We start from the raw sequence: 18,513 nt of genomic DNA on the forward strand, positions 1-18,513 counted from the left end.
GTGCATTTAAAGACTTAAAAAAACACTCCAAGCAGGAACAAGCCATGGCAAGCTGGAATAAGTCACGAGTCATGGGTGAGTTTTGGATAAGTCATGGCACTTAACTATTTGAAAATGTTCTTCCTATCCATGCTAAACACACCAATCAAATTCCAAACACAGGGTTATTGTGGAAATGTCTCAGATGAAATTCCTGAAGAAACTGTGCATCCATCTGGGTTGATGATAGTGCAGAGGGGTTTCTCAGTCCCCCAAGAAGTAAGAAGCAAGAGGTAGCAGCTGCTGAGCTGTAGGGAGACTGCAGCTATAGTCACGTGTTCAGGCTCAGAAACCCCAGATGACTGAGATCCCCACCAAAGCTAATTTTCTAGATAATCAAAAATGTTCTCATTATACAACTCCTTCATTTAAAATGAAACTCATTTTTAATGGAATCCTTCTAAATGTATTCACACCATCCCTGCCCTTTTGAAGATCCACAAATGGAGTTTAACCTTTGCAACAAATGACAACAATAACAATTAAGTGCCATCTTATGCCAGGTGCTACCCAAACTGTCTCTCTAACGCACCCCTCCATTTTATTTGCCACTCAATTCTTGTGACTTAGGTCTTATGATTATTTCTACTTTAGGTATAGGATCAGGCTGGTTAAATAAAGGCCATGCACACACACAAAAATCACCAAGCCAATAGTGGGGAGAAGCAGTGACTGTCTCTGACTGTGGTGATTTTATTTCTCTTCTTAGGTATAGAACCTTGGGACGGGTGCGTTCCTATGTGTCACATACATGTGGTCAGTGCCAGATTCTTCCTCACGTGTTCCCCAGCTTATGTGTTGAGACTGGGCCTCTCACTGGTCTCAGGTCCACTGACTGGAAGAGGCTGATTAGCCAGGGATCCTCCTGTCTCCACCATCACCACCCACTCCTGCACTGGGATTTCAAAGAAATACCACCATATCTGTCTTTTATTTTAAACACAGGATCTGTGAATCAATTCTAGGCATCCACATGGGGTAAATACTCTAGCCAGCTGAACTGTCTCCCCAGACTTTCTGTGTGTCTGTATGTACAACATGAGTACATGTGTGTGCTCCAGAGGATGTCTTCTGATATCCTCTTCTGCTGCTCTCCAGATTATTTATTGAAATGGGGTTTTTCACTGAACCTAGAGCCTGCTGCTTTGTCTTGACTGACTGGCCAGGGAGCCCAGAGAATCCACCTGTCTCCACTCCCAAGTTGTACAATGCCTTTTGTCATATGGGGGTCGTAACAGTTATTCTTGGTTGTCAACTTGACTACATCTGGATGTGACTGGGCACACCTGTGAGGGTTTCTTTCTCTTTTTTTAAGACAGGATTTCTCTCTGTATCTTGGAGTCTGTCCTGGAAATCACTCTGTAGACCAGGATGGCCTGAAACTCACAGAGATCCACCTATCCTCCCTAATTCTGGGACTAAAGGCCTGAACTACCACTGTCTGGCTAAGGTTTTCTGGTTTGTTTGTTTGTTGTTTGTTTGTAAATGTGGGAAGACACACTTTTAATCCAGACCTTTGAGTGGGAAAATCCATCTTAAATCTGGTTCACACCTTCTGCTAGGCAGCCTATATAAGGACATGGAAGAAGGAAAGCTTGCTCTCAGCCTGCACACTATCTCTGGCAAGTCTATTCACTGACTTAGACCCAAACTCTTTGGGAGTTCTGATTTCTAATGAAGACCAGATGAGACGTCCAGCCTCGTGGACTGAGCAACTACGAGATTCTTGGACTTTCTACTAATAAACAGAAACTGTGGGACCAGCTGGACCATGGCCTATAAGCCATTCTAATAAATCTCCTTTATAACATGATATATATTCTCTATCAGTTCAGTTTCCTCTAGAAAACAATGACTAATATAGATTTTTGGTACCAGAATGTAGATGATAGGCAAGACAATACTGAATCCCTCACACCCACCAATAGTTGTCTCTAGACCTATAACCAGATTTAAGGCAAAGCAGGTTCGTTAGAGCAGGAGTAGAAAGTGCAGCACATAGGGAGTGCACTACACTACTCAAGAGCTTAATGAGTTGCTAATCGTTCAATCAGAAATCTGGGCAACAAGTGTAGGAAGGATTTTAAGAGCATGGGAAGCCGGGCGGTGGTGGCGCACGCCTTTAATCCCAGCACTTGGGAGGCAGAGGCAGGCGGATCTCTGTGAGTTCGAGACCAGCCTGTCTACAAGAGCTAGCTCCAGGACAGGCTCTAAAGACTGCAGAGAAACCCTTGTCTCGAACAAACCAAAAAAAAAAAAAAGCATGGGATAATGATGGTGAAGGAACTTAAAAACTAGATCAGGCTAAGTTTATTGTCATGGGCCCACTGAGTAGAGATTCTAGGTTAATATGGAAGTTTGCACAGTCAAAAAAAAAAGGGTGTCAAAGTTTGTTCAAATGGTTCGTTGAAGATTTTGTCCAAAAAGTGGCATCCTGAAGAGAGCTTGGAGATGCCTGCTGACATCCCTTGACTTGGTTGGTTGCCTTAAAGGGAATTTTGCAATGTTCAGGGACATTGCAATGCCAGAGTGGATACACTGTGTAAAACCTAATCCTTCACAATGCGGAACACCAGCTCACCTTCACAATCGTAAAGACACAAATGATGAGAGAGTCACCTTTGAAGAGCTTTGTTGTCTCCCTTTTCCTGTGCCAGACCTTAGGGCTGGAGATGCTGATGCTCAGGTGGATGAATTAAATGCAAGGGGTTTGGGCTCTGAGGCAGAGGGGTGAGGTGGCAGCACTAAATTACAAAAAGCAAGGTGATCCTGGTTATCATAGTTAAATCGATGTTCATAATGGTATGACCCATAATGGTCAGCATACAGAGTGATTTTGTGATGGCATGATGTGTATGGACCTTTGGTACTACCTAATCCAGTGGTTTTCAACCTTCCTAATGCTATGACCCCTTAATACAGTTCCTCATGTTGTGGTGATCCCTAGTCATAAAATTATTTTTATTGCTACTCCATAACTGCAATTTGTGACTATTATGAATCATAATGCAAATATCTGATATGCATCTAGTCTTAGGTGGCCCCTGTGAGAGGATCATTCAACCCCCAAGGAGGTCGTGACCCACAGGTTTGAGAACCACCAGGCTAATCAATCCATGGTGTTCCTAGGAATGAAATAGATGAGAAGTGGTAGCATGATTAGTAGAAACCCGGAGACAGAAATTGGGGTTCAACCTGAAGGTCAGAAAAGCAAAACAGCCAGTCACTGGCGCTTACCTCTACCTCAGTCCGAAATGATGATCCTGCCTCCAGGAATCTCAGAATGAGACAGGGTGTGAGAGCCACTCTCCCTCCTGTTCTATATTTCTCTCTAGTGCTGGGATTGAAGCAGTGCACCAATACCACCGGGATTCTATGTCAATTAGTGTGACTACTGGGATGAAGGTGTGTGTCCACCATGCCTGGTCTGTAAGGCTGGTCAATGCAAATAAATAAAATGCAATACAAATAAAATAAAACCACGAGGAGTCTACTAAATTTTTGTTTGACCTGCATAAGTGGAAAAATTTTCAAACAAATGAAAGAAAGACTACACTGGATCATGGCAAAGGGATCTCAGCCTGTGAATCAATTTCCAGACCTGAGTCAGTTTGCAAATCCAGAACCACTTGAGTGAAGGGTAGCCAGGTTTCCCTGAGGAAGACCTTGCTAAAATACCTAAATGTTTTACTGTTAGCCTTTCTCCAGTCCTGCCCCAGAGGGATACATGGTCTTTTACAAGGGGAACTGAGAATTAGGGGAAAGCAAACAAGAGGCTTTCTGGGTCTGTTGGACATTAGCTCTGAATTGACACTGATTCTGGAAGACTCCGAGAAAGACTGTGGACTGTGGCCCTCAGTTAAAGTAGGGCATACGGAGATCAGATGATTAATGGAGAGTGGGCTGAAGTCCAACTCACAGAAGGCACAGTGGGTTTCTGAATCACTCTGTGGTTATTTCCCCAGTCCCACAATGTATAATTGAAAGAGATATTCATAGAAGTTGGCAGGATTCTCACATTAGTTTCCTGATGCATGAAGTGGGGACTATTACAGTTTGAATGGAACCTGGAACAGAAGAAGGCTCTTCAACAGGTCTAGGCTGATCTGCAGGCTGCTCCACATTTGAACCATATGATACAGCAGGCCCAATGGTAAACAGAGTGTCTATGTCGGATAGGGATGCTGTTTTCAAGCCCTAAAGGTGGATCACAGAAGAGACCTTTGAAATTTTGGAGCAAGGCTCTACCTTCATCTATAGACAACTATTCTCCCTTTGAAAGACAGATCTTGGCCTGATATTGAACCTTGGAGGAAAATGAATATCTGACCATGTGTCATCAAGTTACCATGTGACCTGAGTTGCCTATCATGAGCTGGGTGTTATCTGATCCATGAAGTCATAAAGTAGGATGTTCACAGCAGCAATCTATTATCAAATGGAAGTGGCATATATGTGAATGGGCCCAGGCAGACCTTGCAGGCATGAACAAGTTATGTGAAGAAGTTGCAGAAATGCTTGGGCTGTCTTCTCACATTACCATGCCTTGGATTACCCAGCATGCACCTGTAGTCACATGGTCAGATGATCAATATGATCCTATGATCAGCTGACTGAGGAAGGGAAGACTAAGGACCTGGCTTACAGATGGTTCTGCATGTTATGTAGGCATCACTCAGAACTGGAAAACTGTAGCATTACAGTCTCTTTCTGGGACAACCCCAAAAGACATTGGCGACGAGAAATCTTCATAGTGGGCTGAACCTCAGGCAATACACATAACATACAGTTTTTTTGGAAGGAGAAATGGCCAGATATGAAATTGTTCACTGACTCACAGATTGGATGGTCAGAACTTAGAGAATGATTAGAAAATTGGTGAAAAAGACATCTGGGGAAGAAGTATATAAATAGATCTCTGCAAATGGGCAAAGGATGCGAAGATACCTGTGTCCCATGTAAATATTCACCAAAATGTGACCAGCAGAGGAAGAGCTCAGTACTCAAACAAATAGGATGACCCATTCTGTGAACAGTCAGCCTCTCTCCCCAACCATCCCTGTCATTGCCCAATGGAACCACAAGGAACTCACATTATAGCCAGAGAAGTATGACAATGGGTCCATGATCATGAAGTGCACTGGTCTTACTATATTCTCCACTATCCTGAAACATCTTGTCTGATAGAAAGATAAAATCGCCCTTTGAAGACAGAATTAAAGAGCCAATTAGGTGGCAGCAGTCTGGAGGGCTGGAGCAGTGATTTCTGAAAGGCATTATATGTCTTGAATCAGCATCCAATATATGTATGGTATGCTTTCTCCCATAGCCAGGATCCATGGGTCCAGGAATCATGGGGTGGAAAAGTGCATAGTTCTGTTCCCTATTACCCCTAGTGACCCACTGGTAAAACTGCTTTCTGTTCCTGAGCCCTTAAGTTCTGCTGGCCTAAAAGTTTTGATTTCAGAGCAGGGAGCACTCAAGACAGAAGACAGAACATTCATTGAACTGGAAGCTCAGATTTCCCCCATGGCCATGCTGGGCTTCTGATGCCCTTAAGCTAACAGGGAAAGAAAGGAGTAACAGTGCTAGCAAAGGTGATTGATCTAGATTACCACAGGGAAATGGGATTGCTTCTCTACAAGGGAGGTAAGAAAGATTATGTCTGGAGTGCAGGAGATACTTTAGGGTGTCTCTTGGTGCTACCATGTCTTGTGATTAAAGTTAATGGGGAACTATAGGAGCCTAATCCCGGCAGGATGGCAAATGGCACAGCCCCATGAGGAATGAAAGTATGGTTCACTCCTCCAGGGAAAGAGCCAAGATGTTCTGAAGTGCTTGCTGAGGGTAAAAGAAAGTACAGAATGGGTAGCAGAGGAAGGTAGTTATAACCACCAGCTAAGGCGACGTGACCAGCTGCAGAATGAGGATCATAGTTGGCATAACTGTCTCTGCCATAGTTTGTTAGAATGTTGTTTTTACAGATATTCGTGTCTTTTCCTCATTACATTTATCATGTAATATAACATCAATTAAGAGAACATCAGTGATTATCATATTTGAGTTTTAGTGTTAAAAGAATGTCCCTCAAGGGACATTATCATATTTGAGTTTGAGTTTTAGTGTTAAAAGAATGTCCCTCAAGGGACATTACCACCTACTCTAAAATGTGTTCTGTGCTTACAGTTGTACAAGTGATAGTTACATTAGGTGCAATTATGACCTAGTTATTATTTTCATTTGTAGATGAAGGTATACCATAAAAATATGATTGTGTATCAAGTTGACAAGGCATGGATTAGTGATGGCTATTCTTGGTTAACAACTTGACTACACCCGGAATTAATTAAAACCCAACTGGCTGGATATGCCTGTGAGGATTTTACTTCTTAATTAAATCATTTTAAGTGGGAAGACCCACTTTTAATCCAGATCTTTTGATGTGGAAAGATGCATCTTTAATCTGGGCTACCCTTCTGCTGTCAACCTGTATAAAGAACATGCGTGGATGAAGAAGGTGTGCTCTCTGCCTGCTTGCTCTTGATGGCAGGCATATATTGAAGATCAGCTAAGAAATCCAACCTCATGAACCAACAACTACTGTATTCTTGGACCTTCCATTGATAGACATTGTTGGACTAATTGGATAACAGCCTGTAAGCCATTCTAATAAACCCCCTTTACACACACACACACACACACACACACACACTATCAGTTCTGTCTCTCTAGAGACTCCTGAGTAATACAGCTCTATTCCACCATGTCAATGGATGAACAAGAACACTGGCTGTGTTTTTAGAAAAGATTTGAGCTCTTATCTCTTTCCTTTCTCCTTCATACCTTTGTTCAGTGTATCTAGAATAAAATTTAGAACGTCTGCATTCCAGACACAGGCTTTGCCTCTGAGCCTCATCCCCAGCCACCTTCATCAATATTGCACTGTCAAGCTGTTAGCAGTGCTCCACCATCACCAAATAACCTAATGGAAATCTAGCTTTACTTCCTTAAACTCTCAACCTTTTTAGGTCTTTCTACTTGGCTAAAATATCCCATGGAGTTGGACCAACTTCTTTACCAGCTTACAGAACCCCCTGGGCTTTTCACATTTCCACACTTTGTGGGCTGCTTCCTTTTAACAGGCAGCCTATGATGCTCATCAGATTAATACAAACACTCCTCTGCTGGAGGCCCTCTAGCCTGCAGGACCTCTCCAGAAAACAGGCAGTCTCACAGATAAGCACCAAGGCATGCAGAGTCTGCTGCTGTCACGTTTAAGCACTGATGGCAGCAGAGAAGAAGGAGCCATTGTCCTTACCCTGTTTTCAAGCTGACCAAGGCGTCCTCTACTCCCCTCTGGTTGAATTTGGTCATGTACTGGTGCATATAGGGGTAGTTGTTACGGATATTCCTCTCTGTACTCCCATTGGGTACTGTCCCAAATCGGAAAGGCGGGGAATAGTCATGAGGTCTCTGAAACTGGAGGGGGAGGTTAGGGGAGGGAGGGATGAAAAGAAGAGAGAGAAGAAACCAGTGAGCATTTGCGCAGTGACAGAGGTTCAAGATGCATCAGTACAGAACAGTGAGAAGACCCCTTTCAGCTTTAATCCCATCTCCTGTGGGTCTGTGATGACCAGGAAGGTGGAGATAGCATCTGGCTTGTGTTTTCATCTCTGCTTCCTATACTGTTGCCCAGCAACAAGCACACACCGTGGTCTGTGGTTCAATGAACATTTTCTGAGGCTAGCTCATGTTAGGCATACAGTTGGCACCAAGATATGCTGAAAGAGTTAAGGGTCTACTTTTTCCAAATTCACTTACCTGTTTTATGATGAGTTTTTCCTTTCTGTGGTGACTACCAGTCACCTCTTGCTCTCATCTCCGGAAAATGGCTGTGTACTGTCACTCATCCCTCCTCCATTCTCTTGGCCATTCACACAGGCAGTGTCTGTGGGATCCTAATGGTTGTCATCTACAATGACTGACTCATGGCAGACCCAGGGAAAGTTGTGAGCCAAAGCTCCCACTGACTTTGCTTCCTGGGATTCTCAGACTTGCATGGAAGTTTCTATGTTCCATGATTGCTTCTTGACTGACTGGCTATGACTACCTGCCCATGGCTCTGTGTGTGTGTGTGTGTGTGTGTGTGTGTATAAGCGTTGTGTTCATGTGTGTGCTGCTGCTCATATGTATGCCTGTATGTGAAGGGTAGAGATCAACCTTAGATATCATTCCTCAAGGCAAACCCACCTTGTGTTTCGAGGCAGGGTCTTTTACTGAACCTGGAACTCTCCAAACAGTCTGGTCTGCATGGAATTCTGGGAGAAGAAACTCGAGTGTACATGCCTGCAAGGTGCATGGCTGACTGAGCAATCACTCCAGCCCCATGTTTACATATTTAAAATATTTTATTAATATAAGGTTAATTATACACAATTACCAGTTTTGTTAGAACCTTTTATGTGCATCTATAATGTACTTAGGTCATGTTTCAGGATATCCAACCCAATTAGAAGTCAACTGGTGTAGCCTGAATCCTAGAAATACAGCTGCTCCCAGAGGCAGCAGAGGCAGGGGTCATGCTGTAGGGACCACCTCAGAACTCTCCTACAGAGTCTCTGAAGACTGAATAGCATAACACTTGCCAAACTTCTGCAAAGGAAAAAGCGCTGGAAATGATGCTTTAGTACTTTCTGTTCATTATGGTCAAAAACGAGAGGTCAATTGGCATTTTCTGCAGACTGAAAGTTATAAAAGTAGAAGGTAATAGTCATTAGGACCTGTGTTTTGTCAGTTTAGTTACTTTGTACTGACTGACATCTCCCAAGACTCACATGCGGGTAGCAGTGTGTTCCAACCTTCTAAAAATATTGGTCATGCAACCTCATGTAAGCTCAGATATGAGGCTAACTGTACAGCTCCATTCTGGATACAAGGAAACTGAGACTTGGGTTATATGACATGTGCAAAAGCTGGGCGTGGTGGTGCACTCAGTCTGAGGCAGGAAGGTCACGAGTTCAAGGCCAACCAGGGCCACACATGGAGACATTGTCTCAAAAATGGACTATATAAGGAGGACATGGGGATCCTGAAATGGCAAGAATACCCAGCAAACTTGTGCCGATGCTAGGATGAGAGTCTAGGGATCTCTCCAACTGGCAGACCATGAGCTTTCTGCGAAACCAAGAACTGCTAGCGACAGTGGCCAAGCTTACTCAAAAGTGAGATCAACTGGAGGCACTAGTGTTGCTTCTAAAACTTCTAAAACACATTTCTTTCCATTGCTAGTTAGAAATTCCAGTTGAAAATCATTTTGTTGAAATGACTTGTGCTACTGCAGAATTGGCAGCTATAACTGGACCTGGGAAAAGGGGCCATCCACTGTCTAAACTAGAGCCTCCTGCCTGGCTGAACCTTACAGAGAGAGGGGGAGGAGAAGGAGAGAGTATATGTGTATACATGTGCATGTGCATGGCATGCATACGCATATTACATGTGTTTCTGTGCATGTATGTGCAAGGAGATAAACATATATATGTGTGTGCATGAATGTGCATGCATACATGTGTATATGCGAACAGGAATGTGTTCATTCACATGCATGCATGTATAAGCATGCATGCATGTGTGTATTGTATATGTATGTGTGCACACATGTGCATATGTGTGTATAGGTATTCATGTTCATGTGCACTGCATGAACACACGTGTGTGTGTGCATGCAGCATCAGGCTCTGTGCACTTACTCTGCCATACAGCAACCTTGCTCATCATCAGAAGAGAAAGTGCAAGCCCAGACTGCCTTGTACAGCAGCTGCAGGCTGTGGTTACCCCACAGCCTCATGGCGCCACTCATAAATCTAGTTGTTGGAGCAGACATTTCCAATCTCCAGAGACACAGGAGAGGGTCTGTTTGACTAAAAGCCTTCCACTTCACTCTTCGACTGATGCAGAGATGCAGCACTAAGATGCATTCTTCCCCTTTGCCTTTGATTTGCACAAAGACAGACTAATCCTAAGTCCACACCCTCATACAGAAATAACAGCCCCCATCAGCCAGCCCCAACACCCAGACCTTCCTCACTAGATCAAAGACTGTCTGTTTGTTAAACAGTGATTCACTATACACTTTTCACTGCTACCTGTACATACGCGCGTGCTCGTGCGCGCGCGCGCGCGCGCGCGCGCACACACACACACACACACACACCTTAGAAGTGGTCATTCTTTCTACATGTAACACACTCTGATGCCACAATGCAATATTTCCTGGATTTGAAAGTATGTTCGTGTATTTCAAAGTTGAAATAAAATATATACAACAAAGAACATATCATTTAAAAGATTTAAATGTGCTTTTCACTGGCAGTAAGCACACTCACTTTGTGCACCCATCACTACTATCCATCCATAGGTTCACTGTTTAAAGTTTAAAGGTCATTGTTTAAAAATCTCAAACCTTCACATAAATTCTATGGTTCACTGGAGAGTCAGGACCCCCTATCTGAAAAGGGTCATGGTGGCTCATCTTTCTCAACTACACTGTTGATGGACCCATGTTTCCTACTGGAATGATTTCTGGTGAGAGACTTCCTCCCAGCCAGGGTCCCTTGCAAGCAGAAAGGAGCAGGTGCAGCTTCAGTGAAGGCAGGGGTGGCACAGAGCCTCCTATGTCAATGGGAGCACAGAGCAATGGGTCCAGATCAGGAAAGTTCCTCCAAGCTCCTGATGCTCCTCATCTCCCACTTAGGAACTGGGTTGTTTGGAGCAGTCCATGAAGCCCACTGAAACTGTTTCTCTTATCTATACATCATGCATAGCTTTGGGAATTAGCTATATCACACTTGAAATGGCATGTAATTCAATTGCTTCATGCAGATCATATTACATGTTTCATAGTGATCACATGTGTGCTGTTCTTGGTAGCTGTCATCACTCAACATAGCTTTAGCCAGTGTCCTTCCAGCATGGAGAACATGGGATCTTTTGCTAATTTTCTTTCATCTCTATTCAGTGTGAGGACAGGTCTGAAGGTCATCTAAGTGAATAACCTATGGCATGCATTTATGATGGAGGAGATAGACACAGAGCCAAGAAATACATAACCAGGATATTTCTTCACTCTGTGTCCTTACGAAGCCAAAGCTATAGACTTGAGGAAGGTGTTCCTCACATGTCTATAAATTGGAAATACCTAGGAACTGGGATCTCTAGTCCTAGCATGGTCCTCAGAAGGTGAGCCATGTGTGTTCAGGTGTGTTGCAGGAGCCCCTTCTGCTCCTTCAGCCAATAGCCGCTGAAATACCGGCCTATTGGGGTGTGGTCTCTCTCTTTAAAAAAAAAACGCGGCCACTTCCCTCCACTCGCTCTGGCTTCCAGCTCTGCTTCCGGCAACTAGGCTCCCTTCCTGATTGTGCAGAGGGCTGTTGGCTGGGATGGTGATCTGTAAGTTTTTCTCTTTTAAATAAATAACCATTCTATTAATCATAATTCCAAACTGGTGTGGGATTTTTTCTGACATACGCCTTCATCTGGTGCCCAACGCGGGGCTCGAACCCACGATCCTGAGATTAAGAGTCTCATGCTCTACCGACTGAGCTAGCTGGGTGGCTGGGAGCCGGGCAGGAATGCAGCCTGCAACTTTCACTACACAGGTGCACCAGTTTGTGAGTGTAGTACATGTTGAGGTCAGAGAGCAAGCTCCAGTGTGGTTCCTCAGGGTCCATCCAACTCTTCAGAGACAGAATTTCCACTAGCCAGGAAATCTTCAGGCAGGCCAATGAGACCCAAGGGCCAACCAGAGATGGATGCCCCAACAGTACAGAAGATCTTTGAGTGACTGTCCAGGTAGCGAGATGTCTCTGTCAATTCTAGAGTTTTGAAAGTTGCTTACAATGCACTTCCTGTTTACTTAGGTAATATTATATCCTTCTGAGGTCTTTAATGGAATTGAAGACTAAATAGCTATAATTATAGTTTTCCTTAGTTATGATAAATGATAAAGTAGATACAAATATTGTAACTGAAATTCTTGCTTGATAATTGTTTTGTTATATGTAATTTTACTATGTTAAAGTTAAAACCTTCCTTTTTATTTAAATGAAAAGGGGAAATGGTGTGGGGAGTCCGTTTGTATATGTGTTGCTTTTATTGGCTAATGAATAAATCTGTTTTGGCCAGTGGCTTACAGAAATAAAGCTAGGCAGGAAAACTAAACTGAATTCTGGGAGAAAGAAGGCAGAGTCAAAGAGAAGCCATGTCGCCCTGCTAGAGAGATGCCAGATGGACCTTTACCTGGAAAGCCACAACCATGTGGCAATACACAGATTAATGGAGATGGGTTAGTTTAAGATATAAGAGCAAGCTAGAAATATTCTTAAGCTATTGGCCAAACAGTATTGCAAATAATATAGTTTCTGTGTGATTATTTCAGGGCTGAGCAGCTGGGAACAAACAAGAGGCCTCATACAACATGTCCCCTCCCCAGCACCGGGATAGCAAGCATGTGCCACCACACCTGGTCTTTGTGACACAGGTTCTAAGGATTAAATTCAGGTCCTAGTGTACTTCAACGCAAGCCCTTTAGTGGCTGAGCTACTTCTGTAGCACATACCATGTTTCTGGATGGGGGATCAAACAAACTTGGCTTTCAGCAAAGAAGAGATTGGTTGAGAGACCTCCCTGTTTAGACTGTGACACACCTCCCCCGCCCCCTCCCACACTACACCATGACTCTGAGAAGGAACACACAGCGCTTTTCTACCTGGGAAGCCTCTGAACCCTGCATGGGTAGTTGCAGGAACCCAACTCAGTGCAATAACTTCCCAGGCTCCGGAAGTGGAAAAGTTTGAAGAAGGCAGTAATAATGGCAATGAAAAGAAGTAGGAAGAGGAAGAACAGGAAGGAGGAGGCAGTGCAAAGAGGAAGTGGAAAGGAGGAAATACCACATGGTATCCTACACATGGTAAGGAGATTATGCCTAAACCTCACATCTACTTGCCAGAACAGAATTAGCATATTTTTGTTCAGAAATGAAAGCCTGAGGATACTGAGATATGAGTAGCCTTGAACATCAGAGGCCATGGTCGGGTTTGACCACAAGCAAGGCCCTCTTCCTCTCCTCTCAGAGAAGGACTTTTGGAAAGGGCCCTCACTAAGATTCCAACTTTCCTTTATAGTCTCTGGAAGCATCTTTCCCAGATTCGCCTGCTTGTTGTGAGCCCAAGTTCATCTGCACACACAATGAGCCTCAAACGTGTTTCTTTCACACCAAGCGCCAGTTTAAAAGACTCTCAAACCTGAGCAGTCACACAGGTATTCATGATCAAAACACAGCAAAGCAAAAACAACCTATGTGGACAGTATTAAACTGAGTCAGTACAGATTTCCATTTTTGCAAACTTCCCTAATGTAACTGCCCTTAATTTTCCAGGAGCATTTAGATTCTTTACTCAGAAACTTTCTGTTTATTGAATTGCATCACACATTTAATTAAAAGTGCTATCAGTTTGTGTTCAATGCGCTGAGCCTGGGAGCTGAGCTGAGTCCCATGGGGATATAGCATCTGCTACTGGGTACTTCCAAACCAGAGAAGGTCAGTCACATGACTGGTGCTTTAAATTAGTTTGTTCACAAGTAGTCATATTATTTAAACTCTAAATTACAATGCAAGGGATTTCTTTCTCTGTCTTTGAAAATAGCAGCAAGGAGCTGGGGAAACAGCTTGGTGGGTAAGGTGTCTGCTGCACAAACCTGAGGATGTGAATTTGGATCCCAAGTTTCCATAAATACATTGAGCATGGCAACACACACCTATAACCCTAGGACTGGGGGACGGAAAGGAAAGTAGAAACAAGGGAGTCCCAGGGGCTTTCTGGTCAGCCAGTCTACCCCCAAAAGTGAGCTCCTGGTTTAGTAAGAGGTCTTGTTTCCAAAGCATTATGTGGAGAGTGACTGGGTAAAACAATTGGCATTGACCTCTGACCTCTACATGTTCCCACAGGAGCATGACAGAAAGCAAAATAGTTTATCAACTGATTTCATGGAAAAGCCTCCCACTCAGAGCAGAGTTCCACACTGTGTCTCTCAGATGCCTCCTCTAGGAGCTGCATCGTTGACCCTATCATGTAATGGGGTCACTGAACAGCACTTTGTGCCTGGAGACATCAAGGGGCATAAAGCTGTCACAGTTTTCAACAGCTTGACATAAACTAGACACGCCTAGGAAGAGTGGACTCAGTTGAGGAATTTCTTCCATCAGATTTGTCTGTGGGAATGTCTGAAGGGCCTTTTCTTAATTGCTAATCAGTGTAGGAGGGGCCAGCTCACCCTGCATAGGTGGTAACTGAACACAAACCTAGAAGCAACCACTAAGCTGCATCCTCCACGGCCTCTGCTTCAATTCTTCCCCCCAGGTTTCTGCATTCAGCTCCTGTCCTGGCTTTCCTTGGTAATGGCTATGTGGCTTTTGGTCAGTGTTTTGCCATGGCAACAGAAAGCTTATTAAGACAAAGGCACATGCACAGTTCCAGCATCTTTGACCTTCTCCAAAAGGGTGAATCCTAGATTCCAGAGAAGAACCAGCAGGCAGTGGGGGTACATGGTGTGGCTAGTCCTGGCCCAAAGGAAATGGAGATCTACTTCTGCCTCTAGATGCAATACATCAGTGGCCTGTGGATGCCCCTTGCTTTAGATGGGGTCTCCAATCTAAACCCTGAGCCAAAATGTTAGATGAAAATGACTTAGTAATGACAGATTCCGGTGGAAGCCAAACAGGGAGAAGGGCTGTTAAGGGGGACAGGGAGCTGGCCAAGGGTCTGCTGATGGTCTAGCAGAGGCAAGTCTGTCCTTGTTGATTTTGCGCATAACTCTGAAGAGTCTTCATGCCTCCATTTGTCCATCTGAAGAGTGGGAGAGCACCTGGGCTTTGTACTGTGACATTAGTGACAGATGACCTCAGTTCTGTCATTGCTGAAGAACCTTGCAAAGAGCATGCAAAGGTGTCAAGGATACAGGTCTGGAGAGGGCCCATAGGACTCAATTGAGTTGTACACATGTCTAACATAGCATAATGCATTTGTGTGTTTGATCAACACTGATAGCAAACACCCCTAAGTGCTAGGAATTCCATACGAAGGACTTTTCTACTGGAGCCTGGATGCACAGGCATCTAATTCCAACTACTCAAGAAACCAAAGCAAAAGGATTACAGGTTCAAAGCCTGTCTAGACCAGAATGAGTTCACAGTCAGCCTGTAGTGAGTCCCTGTCTCAAAGCAGAAAGTCTAAAGGGTGCTGGGGCAGGAGCTCAGTGACAGAGTACTCGAGAGAATGCAGTGGCCCCAGTTCCCCAACTACTGAAAAAAATCAAAGAAAAAAAGACAGACAAACTGACCAGCTCTGAGCTTCTCTTTCCTGAGACACTTTAGTTAATCAACTTAACCCATTAAGGTCCTTCACTGCCGATCACTTCCCTTTCCCCTCATGTTTACTTGTTTATTTCTTCCTACTAAAATCTCAGGTTTCTCCAGAGCTCTGGTTCAGTCTGCCAAGTTCACACCAGTAGCCAGGAAAGAGCTCTCTGAGGACTTGATATTTTCTCTCCAACCTGAAATTCAAAGAGCAGCCACGAGAAAATCAGGGTAAAACGGTCCACACACGGGACCAGGAAGCCCAAAGGCGCTCTGGTGGGAATGAACTTGGAGTGTGTGGGAACAGGGAAGGGAACTTTGGTGACCAAGATGGAGGGAATATAGGGGAGGAGGTTGGAATGGAAGGGCATCTATTCCAGCTGTGTGGGAGTTTTCCAGCCCTCTGAGAGAGGCCTGACATTCCTAAGTCACATCTGTGAAGGTGACTCCATCTTTGACCTCTCGCTGTCTTTGTTTCTAGGACAGCGTGTGCCCCTTTCTCCAAGAGTGTATGGATGAGCTCTGAAGGCTTTTCACAGACTGATTTTTCTACTCAGCAGTTTGATGATGAATGCCAAAAGGGTAGATGCAGACTTATGTCAACAAGATGCGACAGGGAGGTTTTATAAAGAGACAAATTATCCTCACACACGAGACAGCAGAGCTCCGCTGCGCTGCAGGCTCAGCACTGCTGAGTTTAGCAAGTCAGGATTTGTTTCCTGAGCTAAAATTTCAATAGGAGAATGAACCCACTTTACCTCTCGTCATCCTCCATGTGAGGTTCCGAAAATTCAGTCAAACCACACAGCCCTTTCTGGGATCCAGTGCAGGACGGGGAGAGAGGACAGGGAAGAAGGACAGAGAGATAGGATGGGGAGAGAGGACAAGAAGAGAGGATTGGGAGAGGATGGGGAGACAGGATAGGAAGGGAGGGTGCTACAGAGCCCAGCTTACTGGGACAGGATTGTTGAAGAGCATCTAAGAAGAGGCAGTGCGGGAGACCCCTGTGCTTATTCTGTGCCTCCAGCTAGGCTGACTTGATTGTATAGTAGAGAACAGACAAAATAATTGTTTCTGGATGGAGCTTAGGGATGAGTTTTTAAAATGTCTTTTATGGGAATTCGAGGTATGTCATATAGGTAAGATGCGTTGGAGTTCACAGAGCGCGAGAGGTACCAACAGCTCTTCTCCCAGTGTTTGTTTCTTCCTGTCGGGGCAGCACACCCTCCTCAGAGTCAAATTCCCATGGAGACTGAGTTTCAGCCAATGCTGCAGGGTGATTTGGAGCTGCAGAGCCACAGTGTAAGCATCCTTGAGATCTTATAAATGTGAGAAGTGACCACACAGAGAAGCTGGGATCCAGAATCCATTACACACCAGGCAGTGGCATTTAAGATGGTGTGTCTGATTTATTTCATCAATTCTAATTTATGGAAGAAATCTCCTGCTTTGGGGTTATAGAATAGACAGTTGATCCCTAAATCCCAAATCATACCTCTTGAGAACAGTAGTTAGCATGAAACCTCAGCCAGCAAGGAAAGGGGGTCCCTTACCTTCTTGTCACTGAGGCCTGTCACTTGGTCCACAAACTCCTCCTGGATCATGAAGGCAGCCAAGTTGGCTGTGTAACTGGCCAGAAAAATGACAGCAAAGAAGGCCCACACCGACACCATGATCTTGCTGGTTGTGCCTTTAGGATTCTGGACTGGTACAGAGTTGTTGAAGACCAGGCCCCAGAGGAGCCATATAGCTTTTCCAATAGTAAAAGAAGGCCCGTGGGGAGCTGCAGGTGACAGAAAGAATAGTTACAGCATTCTCACAGAGTGCGTGTTTGTGTTTGTGTGTGTGAGTGTGTGCACACGTGCATGCATGTGTGTGTGTGTGTGTGTGTGTGTGTGCGAGTGTGTACAGTGGCACTCACCAGTAGCACTGGAGGGGTGGAAGACAGAAGCCTGGCACTGTTATGATTTCCCATTGTCCCCAGAACCTTGCTGTAGTCAACTTCTTTTTGGCTTTAGGATAATTAGCATTTTCCTCACATTTCCATCTAACTGGATTTTACCACATTTCTTAAAAAGAAAATAGTTATGCAAAATGGGTTTTCCGTGAAAAGTGGTGTTAGGACATGTTTTTAAATTTGGATTTGGTTTCCATTTGGGGAAAACCAAACTCCTTAAAAAGTGTAAAGGAGAACTTGAAAGAGAGAATAGGGGATAGGTTTGATCAAAACACGTTAAATGCATTTATGAAATTCTCAAATAGTTAAAATATGTAAAGTAAATGTAAAGGAAGCCTGCAGAAGCATGTATGGGGTGGGGGTGGGGATTGCTTCACTGCTGGCTATCCCTAGGGTCATTCAACCTGGCAAGGGCAAGCTGCTGTTGGACTACAAGTCCGAACATCAGGGAGGAGTCGCTCCAGACACCACTCACACAGGCACAATTGATGCAAAAGCAAGAGCATTTTTATTCTGTCATGACAGGGCCCTTCAGGTTCGGAATATGAAGGACCCCCGATAGCTGTTACAGTCCATCTTTTAAAGCAAAAAGCCACAGATACAAGGGGAGAACCCGAAGGTTGTTTTCCAACTTATTGGATTGGCTTATTCAAAAGGTTACTAGCAGTGATTGGTCTATTCCAGGGCAGGAGAATAGCTGCGTGATCAGGTGAGATAAGGGAGCATCTCTGTGGTCTTGCTGACCTTGTTCTAGTGACTAAATCAATACATCATGAATTGAGTCAACATCTTTGGGTTGTATTTGCCTCAATTCCCAGAATGGAGTTGTGTTTGAAGATTATTCACAAGGACACAGGAGGATGAGCAGTCCTGCATGTGTGTGGGGGCGACTGTCCATTTCCAAGAGAGAATGAGTGTAAGGTTTTAGAAAAAATGTCTTAGGATTGAGGGGGCTTACAAATGCATTTAGAGTCTTTCACTGCTATCCCTAAGAGGCATTCAATCTGGCAAGAGCATGCTGGGGTTCAAACACAGCTGTCCCTGGTAGTTGCTCCTGTTCAGATTCACAAGTAAAGGGTGCACAATATAAGAATCAGACTCCTTCCAG

General features: G+C 44.3%; 1 protein-coding gene and 1 non-coding gene across 3 annotated transcripts in view; both read right to left on the bottom strand.

The window, feature by feature from the left end:
• The window catches only part of Grin2a (glutamate ionotropic receptor NMDA type subunit 2A), a 430,207-nt gene that overhangs the window by 66,139 nt on the left and 345,555 nt on the right, over positions 1–18,513 (bottom strand). For both annotated transcript variants that reach the window (XM_038327930.1, XM_038327931.1), the window contains exons 8-9: positions 17,002–17,231; positions 7,358–7,518 (exon numbers count right to left, since the gene is read on the bottom strand). In XM_038327930.1, the coding sequence (XP_038183858.1) occupies positions 7,358–7,518; positions 17,002–17,231 (391 nt within the window). The remainder of the gene's footprint in view (positions 1–7,357; positions 7,519–17,001; positions 17,232–18,513) is intronic.
• On the bottom strand, positions 11,575–11,647 carry Trnak-cuu. The gene has a single exon. It is a non-coding gene; the product is annotated as a tRNA-Lys (tRNA).

Source organism: Arvicola amphibius, chromosome 4 (genome assembly GCF_903992535.2).
Source record: "Arvicola amphibius chromosome 4, mArvAmp1.2, whole genome shotgun sequence".
NCBI lineage: Eukaryota > Metazoa > Chordata > Mammalia > Rodentia > Cricetidae > Arvicola > Arvicola amphibius.